This window comes from Hyalella azteca, unplaced genomic scaffold, assembly GCF_000764305.2.
Source record: "Hyalella azteca isolate HAZT.00-mixed unplaced genomic scaffold, Hazt_2.0.2 contig16542, whole genome shotgun sequence".
Classification (NCBI taxonomy): domain Eukaryota; kingdom Metazoa; phylum Arthropoda; class Malacostraca; order Amphipoda; family Hyalellidae; genus Hyalella; species Hyalella azteca.
Genome location: NW_025946360.1, coordinates 42,147 through 57,351, shown reverse-complemented (window position 1 = coordinate 57,351; position 15,205 = coordinate 42,147). Strand labels below are relative to the sequence as shown.

Below are 15,205 nucleotides of genomic sequence, written 5' to 3'. Positions count from 1 at the left end.
TTCGAAAAATCTCACCAGAAAACTAATATCACCCTCTTCTGTATCGCCGGGTTCTGCACTGAGTACAGCCAATAGCATCTGCATAAAATAGAAAGTTTAAAAAATTTGAATAGATAAAGATGAAAATAAGATTACGATCATCGTTATAACATGCGTAGTAAATCTGAAGGCAGAATGTGATATTCTTCGATCGAATGCTAGTAAATCGAGTAAAACAAAAATAATCATATAAATGAAATTAAGTCACATATGATGTTTATTGAAAAATTATTGATGATGTTTATTGAAATTATAAAAATTTCTTCATACTGAAACTACATCAAAATTAAGTAAATATATTCACGTTGTGAGTTTTTTTCATTGTTTTAGCAACGCCTGTGAGAATTCGCTGCCAAGCAGATTCGTCATCTCCCGTTCCCTGCCAGATTGTGACAGCTTGACGTACGGGGGGCCAACTTTTAACTGTTAAAAAATAAAAACGGTTGGGTTCACCTTTGAAACCAATTGAGAAGAAAATTACATTCTTGTGCCTAATTTTACAACTGTTCTGACATCGATAAAAAGTTTTAGATTAAATTCACGTGAAAATGTGTATTGGAAATGAAATTAGAACCCATAGTGTGAAAAGATAAGTAAATCTTCGGAGTAAACTCCGTGGATTTAGTGAGGTAAAACTGCAATATTTAAAGTTTTATGTTGGAACAAATTTTAAGTAAAATTGAATTTTTTTATGTAAAGCCAAGATTTTGAAGGTGAATAATGAGCATTGAAGTCATGCCATAGTTGAATTGAATAATATTGAAAATTAATGTAAGCGCAAAAATGATTGTGTTGCAATAATATTGAAACGTTTCATTGGTGTGTGCGAATGTATACCATTATCGATTGACGAGAAAAATTAAAAAAGAATTAAAATTAAAAGAAAAATTGGGTTATAAATATTTTTTCGTTAAATGTACGAATATCGGACGAAATCAAATCTATTATAAATCAGATCTAAAAAAATTTAACCCGTTCCAGAGCTTAAGTTAGAATAAATTTCATTTTAATGCAAGATTTGAATAATTTAGACTCAGAGAATGCAACACCGGCCTCGGGTCCTTACCAACTGTCCACCACAGTCGGAATTCTGTGCAAGCTTCTTGCAGCAGTTCATTGGTGATGCCGAGTGCTGACTGTGTTATTTCTACGGCACGCTGGGATGCATTTCTGTACACGTCCTGCTCAAAGAACAAAAAATGCGGTCATGTTGAACGGAATGATGATAGTAATAGCCATGCATGCAAGCATGCAAGGTGAATTTTATTTTAAATTCGTTATGCTAATTTTGTGTAAAGGCTGCATTATCACTTGAAGTTTATTTTACTCTCTTCAAGGGGAGAAATATTGGTTAAAAAAGCATGGAGTAGACAATCATAGAAAATAATCTTTTCATGGCAGAATTACAAAATCCGAGATTTTTTAACGGATATTAATTATATGGTTAAAAGAATGTTCCAAATAGCGTTGATATCGACGAAAATTAACACTTAAGATTAAATTTGCGTTTGCAATATTAGATTGACGAGGTTAATAGTTTTTTAATTCTTACGTCAAGCACATTCGTGACCACTGCAGTGATGGCAATCAAAGATGACTCAGAAATTTGTTGGCCTTCTTGATCCAGTGTTATATTTCCAGCCAAGAGCTGTTCCGCGATGATGCTTGAAGGGGAAAATACAATTAAGAATAAATACTTATAAAGATTTTATTTAAAGACACGCAACTCATAAGAAGAAAAGTGATTAAGTAGATTAATAATGAAATATATATCTAAATCTGGTGTGAATAAATTCTACTATATGATAGCCAACGCACACAGAAGGTGAAGATTTTTTACACAGTTTTAGGAAGGTGAAAAAAACACAAAAATTTTATTTTTTGTTAGCAACGTATAATTTATATATCAAGGATTGTCATTCAAGTTTAAAATTAAGGAAACTTGATATTTAAAATACATTTAGCGACAAAAATTATAAAAATTAATCAAGTGAGATAACTAATAAATTGGTAGACAATCTGGGCTTGAATATCGATTATTTTGTAATTCCAACTCACTGCAGTGCGTTGTAGTATTTTCTTGTCACGAGTGAAACATCTCTCAATAACTCATCTTGTTTGAACAATTTTCTAATATTGCGATACTCTTGCTGCATATGATTTTGCAGTGACAATACGGCAGAAGTTTCACCGTGGGACGCTAGCGACTGCCTCACAGGCCAGACAGCAAGCGACTGAGCCGCTGGCTGGGCGTCTTCCGCTACCATGAGAACAACCGCTCCAGTGCGCTTCAGTACGTCGTGCAGGTATGACGTTGCTTTTCTCTGCAGGAACACAGTAAATTTTAGTGGTAACGTATAAAAAATATCTAAAATATTTGACTTAAATTCATTTTGATTTTTGCACGTGTGAATAGATGTAACCATAAAATCCCAAAAAATGTCAGTATGAATGCAAGATCGAAATATAGCGTTATATAGACAAATATTTGTTTAATCATGTTATGAGGTCGTAACATGTACCTGGTATTCGACGAGGTTCTTTGACCAATGTTGATCAGTGCGTCCTGTGACGCGGAGCAAGAAGGGTGCGTATAACGTTGCGTCAATTTGAGCTACGTCCGTTAGCTCAACAGAAGCAACTGTTTGGGAATCAACGCCTGCGTGTAGAAACTGTTCCACCGCGCCAATATTAGGGCCTGAAAGTTATCAAGGAAATTGAGAACACATCATGTCCTTATTGAGATAATTTTTACATTTTGGCTTGAAATTATTTGATAAAGTTGATAATTTCGAGAGTGGAAAAAATATTAATGAGAAGGCGTCTATGCTATTGCTAACAATAATGACCTATTAAATAACATTTTCAACTTATAAAATCAGAAGTTTAGTTATATAATTTTTCAAAATTATGTTTGATATATTTTAATTCACAATTTCATTCCGTATCCTATACCTTGAATTATTAGGAAAATTTATATCCCTACCGCGAAAGAGTCCTCGAACACCAAAGGCAGGCTTAACGGGACACTGAAGATTAGCGATCTCGACGTTGTGCTCCACCATAGAAGCTTGAAGGACAGACTCTCTACAATCTCCATCATAAGAAAATTTAAACGAGTCCTCATCGCCATCCACCAGCACTCCGTGAGTCTGCATCTTGACGTTGTCTTCATAGGAAATGATGAAGTCTTCTCGAACGGACGGAGTTCGGAGCTGAAAAAACGCAATAAGACGGTAATATTTCAGTTGATAAACCTAATAAGTAAATAAAAATATTGACAGAAACCGCGATAATGGTTGACATAAACAATCAAACAGCTAAAATGCATTTAATATCTTAGATGAGACGTTCTAACTTGCCTTAAGATAGGCCCTGTAGTCAGCTTGTTTCACTTCCAGCCCACACGACAGCACCAGGGTTCTGAAGCTTGCGTTGCCTGTGCGTGCTTGAGACGATGGACGAACTGTTCGTCTAATGCGCACGTTTTCCTTGCCTTTATTGTTATTTTCATCACTAGAAAAATCCTCCTGGTATCTTCCAACTGCTTCTTGTTCAAAATTATAATACTTTGTGGTCGAGTTTTCGAGATACCGCCCAGTTAATGAAGGTCTGAAATTTATTGAACTAACCAGTGATCCGTTTGAATTTATGTATGCCATTCTTTCAGATTTATAATTTTCGTTCTTTGAATCTCGCGTGTACCCGACCTCAGTGTCGGCTGTATTTTTTATGCAGGCGACACATTTTCTCATGTGCGCATTCCTTTTATAGCGACTATGAACGCGATTAAAATTACTAGAAACAAAGGATGCAATCTGATTGGTTATTTCAAGTGGGTCCGCATTATTCGTTGAATGTGAAGCAGCGCCGCGAGGAGATAACGTTTCTCCAGGCTCAGCATCCGGGACTTTGATTACAAGAATAAGAGAAGTTCTATCAGGAGCCGGCAAAAATCTCGCAGATGCAGAAACCAGAAGCTCATCGCTGTAGTCTGGTTGAGGCCTCTGCAATGAAATAGAGTAAATAATACCTGGGTAGAGAGATAAAATGTTGATATTTATACCTTCAGTCTAGTCCGCAATAACTCTTCATACTGTTGTGCCATTCATACAGCCATGGATTTCTTCCGATCAGAGCAAGCGCATGAAATTTGCAATAATTAAATATATCACACAAATCAACCTATTGAATATCCTGCATAACTATTTAAGAGACAATGCCCTCATCCAAGAAATCTCTACTAAGGACTATGCCAGGTAGTAAACTGAATGCAGAAAAAATATAACTCAGTACTCACTGCTGTGAGTGACAGAGAGCGCATTTTCTCGTCGACGAAAACTTGAGGTCACGGACAGACACACAGACGGACAGACAGACAGACAGACAGACAGACAGACGGACATGGCGAGCACAATAGTGCATTTTTTCCCATAAATGAGAAAATGCGCTAAAAACCGTAGGAATTTCTAATTTAAACTCACAGATACTATTTTCATTCGAGCGTACATAATGAATTTTATATGATACAATCAAGCTTGCGTTATTAATTTGATGTGCTACATGTACCTGAGCCTTGTAGTCGACCAGATAATAGCCCTCCTGCCTCCTGCAGTGCAGGGAGTGCGACTGCAGATTGTAAGAGTCTCCCATGACATCGACATCCAAGGATACCCGAAGTTCTCCCTCCCGCTGGATACAATGTCCACGGACAGACAAATCCTTCCAAAAAATACACGAATAATATAGAAAATGAAATTCTTGAGCTTTTTCAATCATTTCTACACTTATTCATAGTGAATGAAGTGAGCATTGACTCTAAAATATGGTTAAGGCTTCAAATACTCAGACAATTTTTACTGGCAAATTTCAATTTGAAGCTCCTGTCAAATACATTTTTCGTCGTAAAAGGAATTGTGAAGAAGATCTATTTCATTGAAGTAGTAGAATTCTGTGATTGTGGGTAGATTTATTTCATTTCCTTCGTATAAACTACTGACAAATATTAAATTGTTTTCTCGTTAAGTTTGTTTCCTTATTTCGTCAAGATCTAAAACACTTAGCACGTAGTCACAAAAGTTTTATAAAAATCTCTTGTGTTACTAAATTATTACATTTTAAACCGGAATAACACATATAATTAAATGTTACAATTATTATAATTCACGATTACGTTTGCAAATGGGTGTTAAGGCGTACTTTGGACATAGACGGATGAGATACAGTAGACACAAATCGTCTCTCTCGTTCTTCTCTCCAGTCGTACAAAGCTGTGTACGTTTTCCAATTAAGAAAATTTTCTGGAGACTTTTCTTCGTCGAACCAGATGGCAAGATTCCACATGCTTGCACCAAGCAGTTCAGCGCCAGGCCTCGTAGAAGGAAGTTGTGCGTCTATGATAGCGCTCATGGCATCATCAGATTTCAACGCGACATCAACCAACGCTCGAATGTTTCTTGAATAATTTGATTCTAAGGATGAATGCTGAGGCGCACTTTCAGTGCGATGTATAGCGTCATGTACACTATGCTCACTATCCTGGATCACGTTATGGTGATTTTGATCACCGTTAGGCTCAGTCAGAAGCTGAGAAGTGATGGTTGGATACGAGGCGGCGCGGGCGGCCAGCTTGATGACCTGTGACCCCAGGGTCACCGTCACGTTGCCTGCACGGAAAATGGTTTTTAAAACTCATGCGTGATTCCCAGGAAAAATTTCATGCTTCAAAGGTACGAACGTATCCTAATGCGTATAATGATGAGCATTGATTTTGGATAGAAGTTTGGGGTTGCGATTATTCTATGGAAACTTATCTATGTATTTATAAATTCTTTTTAAACAATAAATGTAAAAATTTAGTTATTAATAATCGCATCAAAATGAAGCATACTAATTATTATTTCATAACTTGTGAAAATGGCTGTAAAGCCACAGCCACTTGGAGTGCTCCGATGGCAGAAGAGTGGCTGCATGTGGCTGAAGTACAGCGATCCCTCTGAAGCCTGCCACACACGCTCAGCACTCCGCCATTCTAGTCGGGAAAATTATGCCATTGCGCATATTATTCGTTGCTCATACAAACGATAAAACGATTGGTCAAATTGGTCATCATTAATAAGCTAATTTATTTATTATATTAACCGAGGCATCTAACAGGTATCTAAACTTTTATATATTAATAAATATATAATCATTTTCGTAATTTTATGCGGTTGTCCGGCATTTCCTACATTACTTGCAGAATGTCTATAGGAATCTGAATAACTGTAGGTATTCCACTGGTGCATAAAATGTTCCCGTTACATATTCTTGATCGATCAGGTATGTTTACCGAAGAATGCTGTTTTGGGGGTTTTGCTAATCAACACGATACAATATGCCTGATGAAACTGCTGATGCATTCAACAAAATCAGTCCGACATTGGTGTCAAGTAAACTTCAGGAAATGCGAACCATTCACCACAAACAAATTATTCAAGCACATTTGGTCACACACATTAGGTAACATAGAAAATACTTTTTCCGATGCGGTGAACTCGAGACTGTGTTGAAGCCATTGGGGGACTGAGTCTTCGTTATGTCTCCTCCTTTTGGTATTGGTCATGACGTTATCCTGTTCCTCATCATTATCTGCGTGCAAAAGGTTTTCTTTTATGTTAGGATGAGGCCCTCCGTCCGCAAAAGAATGATTCGATAAGTCGGTTTGAATGCCGTGGATTGTAGAAGAAGGGGTGTAAGTAAACGTCGAGTCTTCTCCGTTGTTGTGGGAAGTTGCGTCCTCACCACGAGAGGGGGGCTGTTCTTCATGGCTCACCGCGACAGTCTGTCCCCTAGAGGTTGCGACAGTCTGTCCCCTAGAGGTTGAGAGAGTCTGTCCCCAAGAGGTTGAGAAAGGCTGTTCCCTAGAGGATGAAGATGACTGTTTCTCGACATGAGGTAGGGGAAGTGATCCCCAGAGAAGGGAATTCAGGGCTTCAATTTTGAGCTTGAAATATCGAGTGTGGTCATCATCTTGGGTCACTCCTTCTGTCAGGAGCCTGGTGAATAATTTTTTATGCATTAAAATAAATTAGAAACATGAAGAAGAATCATAACTTCACAAGTCAAGTTCTAATTTCAAACAAAATTTCGACGGATTGGGTAAATTCTTTTACATGATAAATCAAGAGTAAATAATATTGAAGCTACATTCAACTGAAGTTTCGAAACTAGCCCTAAGAAGCAACAAATAACTTTTTCCTATAATAAAAAATGAATTAAGATCTAATTTAAAAATATTGACGGAAGTGACAAAACCAAAAATTCACCTTAGACAGCGGGTGGGCGACGAGCAGACACCCACAAGAAGGTGGCGGGTGAGTGGGCCAACTTTGCTGGCTACCCGCAGAACTGGTACCTCACCCACGGTGATGTTGCTGCTAACCTGCTCAACATTATGGTCAATGATCTATTCTATACAACTCTCATGTGTCATTGTTATGTACACACTCCTCTATTTGAACAGTTATGCATAATAAAATTAATGAATAATGATTCATACGTCACTAAAATTTAACAACCATAAAGTCACTAAAATTTAACAATCATAACCCAAGTGACGATTTTTCAATAAATTCTTTATACAACAGTTTTTCTAATGTCATCAGCGTGGTGAAGAAGCGTAAGTGAATCAGTGAAGAAGCGTAAGACTTGTGGCCTCTGTTGCCAATGTTGATGTTCAGACGAGGGAAGAGATACTTAGGATCTAACAAGCCATCAGAATATTTATTATCAGTGATGAAAATAGCAGGTTCGTGGACAATTTAACTATTCGTGGTAAGGCGTACTGTATTTTATGTAGCTGATCAAGTAGCAGACAAAAATATTTATGTATTAGTGAAATGAATAATCGTAAATAGACGAAAGGCTAAATTCAGAGAGCTAATGTGATCACATACTTCAGTTCGAGATAGTAGTTAGTAATTTGTCATCTCTCAATTGACCTGCTTGAGCAGTTCCCCGTTGTCGAGGTAGTAGTATAGCGTGCAGTCTGCCATTGGATCTTCCCTCAAGACTATGTCTGTCAAAGCTACAGACAGAGACACTGAATCCTCTCTTTCTTTCAACGAGAAAGCAATCCTGCACAAATATAAAAATCAAATTCAATGGAGTTCTCATACTAATAAAAAGACAGCATATAAAAACTCGGGAGAAAGAACCATTCACATATCTCTAGAGAGGTCAATTTAAATTAAACTTAGCAAGATTTATGCTGAGTAGGATCGAATCTGAAATAGAAATTATTTAATTAACAGATATACTCCAGATCGCGCAGTGTCAATACTTCATAAATCGAACACTTTTTTCTTACACTCCATGAGTGGAATTATGTTAATCATAAAGAGTTAGCTGGTAAACCCGGTACATTGATGCTTCATAAATATATGGTCTGAATATAACCTTTTTATCACTTGCAATTCCTCAATGAAATATCATTACTACTTCTAACAGATTCAAAACCCATGAATACATTTTACAACATTTCAGCTTCAACCTGAAGATTGCGAGTACAATACTACAAGGAATCATAATTTTGGTGTCATAGGATTTATTGCAAATTTATAAAGAAATTCTGCTTGTGAACCCTTCGCCCCACCTGCCACTATTGAGTACAACGTCGCTCCTTCTCACTTCCCCTTTGTACTCCACTTCACCGCGGTCGGAGGAGGCCGAAATGCCCCCACTGACGTTTCTATAGCCCCATTGCGGTGAGTCTACGACCCCTTGTATTAAGAACTTGTTGAAGGAGGTTAGGTGTGCTGTGTAGTTTGCTGTGCTGAGGTGGTTGCCGTGATGTAGTTCAGCAAATGTGGTCCAGTGGTTCACACCCAATACTGTGTGTGTCACTGTTATCTTTGGGATACGAAAGGGAATATTAAAAATATTTAACAGCTGTGGAAATGAATTTTTGTCAAGGATATTCAACTAATTGCTGAAAAATTATAGTAAGAGATGTAACTTTTAGTGTAGTGTTGTAACTCTAATTCGGAAAATTCGTAGATTGAGTATCGCGCATGCGAGTAGTTCAAACAGAAGACTTTGAACGATCAGTATGAGCTCCAACCAGGCGAATCGTGAAGTCGCCATTCCAAGAAATTTCATGAAACGGACTGCTTTAGGGAATTTTTATCAACGTCTTAGCGATGCGAACTTTTGTTGGCCAGTGTTAAAATATGACTTGGGACATCGTGTTCATACGAATATTGGACACTACTACATCTACCTGGTGATATGGATAGTCATTCTGAGGTTTGACCTACAAGAATGAGAGAATGAGTATCATATTAGAAGCCTAGCTTGCTCTACCATAAATTATATAAGAAATACAACAATACAAACGCTAAATGTATGAACTGAATTAATACCACAAGTGGTTGGTCGTAGAGAGATGATAGGGTGAAGAGAGTGCGTGAGACGTCAGGAGAGAGCAGCAGAGTGTGGGTGAGGTCTGTGCGAGTGTTGCCCGCCTTAAGAGTCCCAGACGTGTTCAGAGCGCGCTCGCGGTACGAACCCTAAAATATAAGAGCATGTATCAAAGATAAAATGTAGAATCTTCCTTAATTTATTACATTGTTCGAGTACTGACTCTTTCAATATTATATTAATAAATTATTTTTATGATGTAAATCAATATAGCCGCTTAAAATTTACGAAACAATGCGAAAAATGCAAAACTCACCTGCAGCAAAACATCCCAAAAGAAATTTAAGCAACACTCAAGAGGTAAGAGGCCAGACCAATTAGCCTTGTAAAAGTAGTGATAAATGAAACTCTATTAATAATAAAAGTTAACATGCCTCTCGCCAGCCGAGACCGACATTGTGCAGCTTCGTGTTGAGCAGGAAAGTGATGCTTTGGTTCAGGAAGGATAGTTGCCCGTTGTACCGGCCTTTCACTTGCATCTCCTGATAGACAATAATGGTTAAATGACCGTATAATAGCAGCATTTTATGTCGGGAAGATTTGTGGGAATATTTAAAAAAAATTAAATGAAGCAGGTTACCGACATATGTACTGGAGTTCTTCTGCAAGCAATTATAGAATAAATTTGCAGATTACTGTAAAAACTCTTAGTTTCTGTGGTTAAATGAGATGGAGAACTAGAGTAATGATATCTTCTTAGGCTAAAAAGAAAAACAATGCCGTACTGATCATTACCTTGTGTTAAATTCAGTAATGCCAAATGAACTCGATGATGAATGACAAAAAAATTAATTTTATACCAATTATTAGGTTAGCCCGGCGTTTCACGGGCTTTACAAAAGCTGCAATTTTGAAATCCAAATCCCGAAATCCCTTATCCCGTTAACAATAATAGTAAAACCTACTATTCTAATTTAATTAAGACCCTTTCAAACCGCACTGTACACCCACGAAAGGACATTTATTTTGCTTTATAATACTACCAATGAAACAGTTCAATATTTGACAGTAATATAAACTTTAAAATTTGAAATAGTAGAAATAAATTACTAGGCACTATTACGTAGCTACAAACTAACCTGGTAGTCAAGGTACCGTAGCGTGCTGCGGACCTCTGCCGTGTCGTTTAGCACGCCTACCACCCTCCCTGTGAACGCTTCCTCTTCCAGACTAGCCTGCGTGGTACCGTACCAATAAACTTCAGACTAGCCTGCGTGGTACCGTACCAATTGAGTTCAGACTAGCCTGCGTGGTACCGTAACAATAAACTTCAGACTAGCTTGTGTGTTACCGTACCAATAAACTTCAGACTAGCCTGCGTGGTACCGTACCAATCAACTTCAGACTAGCCTGCGTGGTACCGTACCAATTAACTTCAGACTAGCCTGCGAGGTACCGTTACAATAAACTTCAGACTAGCATGAGTGGTACCGCTACAATAAACTTCAGACTAGCCTGCGTGGTACCGTACCATCAAACTTCAGATTNCCTGATGGAAGCCCACAACGAGACCATCACTTGTACGGTGCTGGAAGAATGCACCAGCGCCGTCATGCGATGCCCCGACGCCAACCGACTCGCGACAGCTGAGGCCCTCATCATTAAGGATAGGACCCCAGCCATCAACCTTCAAAGTACTGGATTTGTCAGAACATTAAGGCTGTTTTCGGAGTGATTTTCGGTGCTCTAATTTTAATTATTTATGTGATTTTGTAATTATTTTGAGTTGTATCCTATTTACTTGATTTTGTACTTATGTCGAGCCAAATTCCATCACTCAATGCGCCTTTTAACTTGATAATGAATTATAGAAACGTTCGAAACGTCGTTAAAGAAATAAAAATGTCCTTCGCTGATCTGATTTTCGATTTACTCGTGCATAATAAAAATGTTGTTCGATCTATTAAAAAAACTAATAAGAAAATTGTCAATAAAACAAATTCTTTGGTCTTCAATGAAACCTGCTTAAAGGAACAAATTTTGCCAACATATACTAATAATGAATTTAAATGCACGTATATTCACATGCATATATTAAATTTAAGTACCGTGTGTTTTTCTTACAGTAATGCATTTAAATGCACGCATATTCACATGCATATATTAAATCTAAGTACCCGGTAGATTGAGGTATGTTGTTGTGTAATTACATGGAAGATCGTTTCATTTGGCCGGTAAGTCAGAGGTTAATATTATAACGTATAATATTAGTAATCTACACAAAATATTATTTCGTTTCCGGCAACTTTGCAGATTTATACCGCCGAAAGGATAACAAAAAATCACCAAGCACAAAGCACGAGTTAACAATGAATTGCACTAGAAACTTACGAAAATTTTACATTTAATTTATTATCTCAGAACGTGAATTAAACCACAAATAAGCATTATTTTTACAGTATGGTGATATTTTGAATAGTACAGCTTATGACGAAGAAAATAATTGAAAAAGGTAATAATTACTACCGAAAACTACAACTGGAGACTCGTTATTACAGTAGGTGGTGTGAATGTGCTGAGTAGCGTATTGCAGGCCGCGAACATACACTAAAATATTCATTTGAACACAGCCTCATTCATGTAGCATCAATGTTAAAAACGAGGAGCCAACAGTCAATTAAACGCCGGCTAACTTGAAAATAGTTTTAAACAGATACTATCTATATGCTTAGCATTTAACATATCTATCCATTTCCTTTAGTCTAGGAACAACTAACAGAAATTCACCTCTATGAGGTAGCGATGATGCATCACCACAGGAACAGTTTGTGTGATGTTGAGAGTACCAGTTGTGGAGGCCAGCGGCCTGAACTGCAAGGTACCAACGCTCGTCCACACAGCATTGTTGTCCACTATGATCTGAGAGTCGGCACTCAACTGGTGCGAGGAAAACGAGTACACTTTATTATAAGCACTCTCTGAAGTGTGGAATGTTTTGATAGTCTTCTGCCTGGAATTATTTGCATATAAATAGAACTACTCGAGAGTTTCAAGCATGCTGAGAAAGAGAAATTGACGTCTATTAGCGTTTTGATTTGATTTTGTCATTGATGTTCATTTTGAGTTTTAATTTGATATCATGCTTGAAGTTCATTTGAATTTTAATTTTATTCATACATGAAGTTCTTTTAAGTTTTATTTTGATGCGTACTCTTAAGTTCATGTGAGTTTCAATTTAATTTATATTTGAAATTCAATAAAGTTTTGATTTGATTTCATACTTGGAACCCAGCATGCCGGCCGTCATCAGAGCGCAGGAGCTGATGGCGTCCGACAGCTGTGAGGTGCGCTTGCTCCATTCCTAGTAGTTCGGTGCCCACACTGCGAGAAATATGAAAATAACTAATAACTAACATTAATAACCCTAAATAAACTAACAATAAATAAGATTGCGAGAAATATAAAATAACTAACATAATAATAATTAATAACGATAATAATGAGTACAACAATATGTATTAACGGTAATAATAAGTATAATAATAAGTAATTACGATAATAATGATCAACAACATCAGCAGGGACATACAACTGTATTCCCCAAGATTTCTCAATTAATACAGGGCATCGGAACCCATCAATTAGCAAATTTCGCTGTGTGTCATTAACCAAGAAAGGAAGCCATAAATTCCAGATCTAACTTCAAATATATTATGGAATTTTATTCTATATATTTATATATATTTTAAGTATTTTGCATAGAATAGTCACTCCCATCAGAATAAGTTCATAAATTTAGTTTCGAAATTACATGGAAGTAACACTAAAATTTAAAATTATCCAACTCGCGATGAACTGAGCTAATTTATACAAGTTCTACANCTGAAACTAACATATTGTGACATGAGGAATGAACACTGCGAATCAATAATAAAATACTGGGGTGGTATCGCAACCGACCGTCAAGGTGGTATCGCTGCGATGAGCAGTGGTATCGTCAGTGAGCAGCGAGAGGTGCAGCTGTACGGCGCTGGTGAGCGGCGACGACAGCTGCACGGAGAGGCTGACGTCTGGGGTAGCGTTGTGGCGACTGGAGCCTTCTCCTTCAATGTTCAGCTACAGGGCGTGTATTATTTGGTATTATTATTACAGTTATCCTGACACTGTACTATAAAAATATTTCACTAGTTTGTAACTCAATCAGCGTATCGATGATGGATTCTCGAGCTAAATTCCTAGATCACAGACGAGAAACCGAGAAGCGAATTTCCATAGTATGGCCTGTCCATGATGAATATTGTTCCAAGCAAAATTTCGGGAATATCCCAAGCAATCACGGCAAATAGGTATGTGAAAAATATGGCGATGATTATTTACAGCATAACAAGTAGATCAGAGGCCGATATATAAAAAATATTCTTAATAATAAGCAGTTAATAAAGTATAAAATAATAACAATTTGAAAATATAATTCCAAACATGTCATTAATTACAAAAAAATTGGCTGAATTAAAAAAACTGCCAAGTAGTAGTGAAATGCGGAATTTAAATTCTAACAAAAAATCAGTCTCACGACCTTTTTTGAGACTATCAATTTAACCCTTATAATCTTTGAAAATTTTTATTTATTCCCCACTAATTTTTATCCAGTATAAAATTTCGAGTTGAACCATGCGAACTGCATATAATTTTTACCTTATGCTGCACCCCAGATGGGAAATGAACTCTGTTGAGGGAAGAGAGAACAGCGGATGTGGGAGTGAAGTACATCAGCAAGCCAGACTCCACTTCCAGTCTGTGGATGTAGAATATTTCGTGAAATATATTCATTTTACGAGAAATTGAAATACAGTCAGTTAGAAATTAAAACTTATAGAGGATTGAATCAATGAAGCAGACTAAGTGGAAATTTAAGCTCGAATTATTGCTCAGTGTAAATGTAGGGCTCGTAAAAAATACTTGATTCGACTTGAAATTAAGATTTAATTTGATTAATAAATAAATAACATTTATTTTTGTTGTTTAATTTAAACACGAATTTATGGAGTGCGAAGAGTGATAGCATACGAAGATAGGAAAGGTAACTGATGATATCATAAGTATTTTAAACGCAAGCACAAAAATTCAAATACACATTTAGAAAACTCGAATAAGTCTGAGAAGATTTTTTTAGTCACCTGTGAGGTAAACTAGAATTTAGATTTGAATATATTTGAAAGCCGATGAATAAAATAAAAGGTGAACGTAACTGTTCTTAGAAATATTGAGGTTAAAATTAATAACCATATATAATTAATAACCTTACATGTTGCTACACGAGTACAACATGTATATAAAAAAATATAACTCCGTACTCACTGCAGTGAGTGACAGAGAGCGCATTTTCTCGTCGACGAAAACGTGAAGTCACGGACGGACAGAGGCTCAGACGGACGGACGAACTTGGCGATCAAAATAGTGCATTTTTTCCATAAATGAGAAAATGCGCTAAAAATACGGTGACAACTCAAAAACATTTCCAGAGGAAGATGAAAATATTCAATGGGCTTGAAAAAAAAGTAATGGTATGAACGTTGCACAAGTATTTCTTACTCGTCTCTGTCTTACTTGCTAGCGTCAGGCATGACGATGACGACGTTGATGGTTTGCCTGTCGGACGGCGTGCGACCTAAAGCAACTTGCACGTCCCCGCTCCACGTCTCCCCCGCCGCTGTCAACTTTACGCTAATTGTCAAAAATATATTTACGTCTCTTATACACATCT

At 37.0% G+C, this 15,205-nt stretch overlaps 1 protein-coding gene across 1 annotated transcript in view; it reads right to left on the bottom strand.

Annotated features, from left to right (window-relative positions):
- The window catches only part of LOC108666167, a 31,085-nt gene that overhangs the window by 5,596 nt on the left and 10,284 nt on the right, over positions 1–15,205 (bottom strand). Inside the window, exons 6-25 of the mRNA XM_018152986.2 lie at positions 12,723–12,822; positions 12,229–12,378; positions 10,581–10,676; positions 9,876–9,983; positions 9,444–9,590; positions 8,675–8,931; positions 8,022–8,157; positions 7,347–7,462; positions 6,557–7,076; positions 5,947–6,070; positions 5,239–5,705; positions 4,609–4,761; positions 3,402–4,046; positions 3,026–3,254; positions 2,562–2,737; positions 2,098–2,363; positions 1,592–1,703; positions 1,106–1,220; positions 344–462; positions 16–78 (exon numbers count right to left, since the gene is read on the bottom strand). Coding sequence (XP_018008475.2) covers positions 16–78; positions 344–462; positions 1,106–1,220; positions 1,592–1,703; positions 2,098–2,363; positions 2,562–2,737; positions 3,026–3,254; positions 3,402–4,046; positions 4,609–4,761; positions 5,239–5,705; positions 5,947–6,070; positions 6,557–7,076; positions 7,347–7,462; positions 8,022–8,157; positions 8,675–8,931; positions 9,444–9,590; positions 9,876–9,983; positions 10,581–10,676; positions 12,229–12,378; positions 12,723–12,822 — 4,099 coding nt within the window. The remainder of the gene's footprint in view (positions 1–15; positions 79–343; positions 463–1,105; positions 1,221–1,591; positions 1,704–2,097; positions 2,364–2,561; positions 2,738–3,025; positions 3,255–3,401; positions 4,047–4,608; positions 4,762–5,238; positions 5,706–5,946; positions 6,071–6,556; positions 7,077–7,346; positions 7,463–8,021; positions 8,158–8,674; positions 8,932–9,443; positions 9,591–9,875; positions 9,984–10,580; positions 10,677–12,228; positions 12,379–12,722; positions 12,823–15,205) is intronic.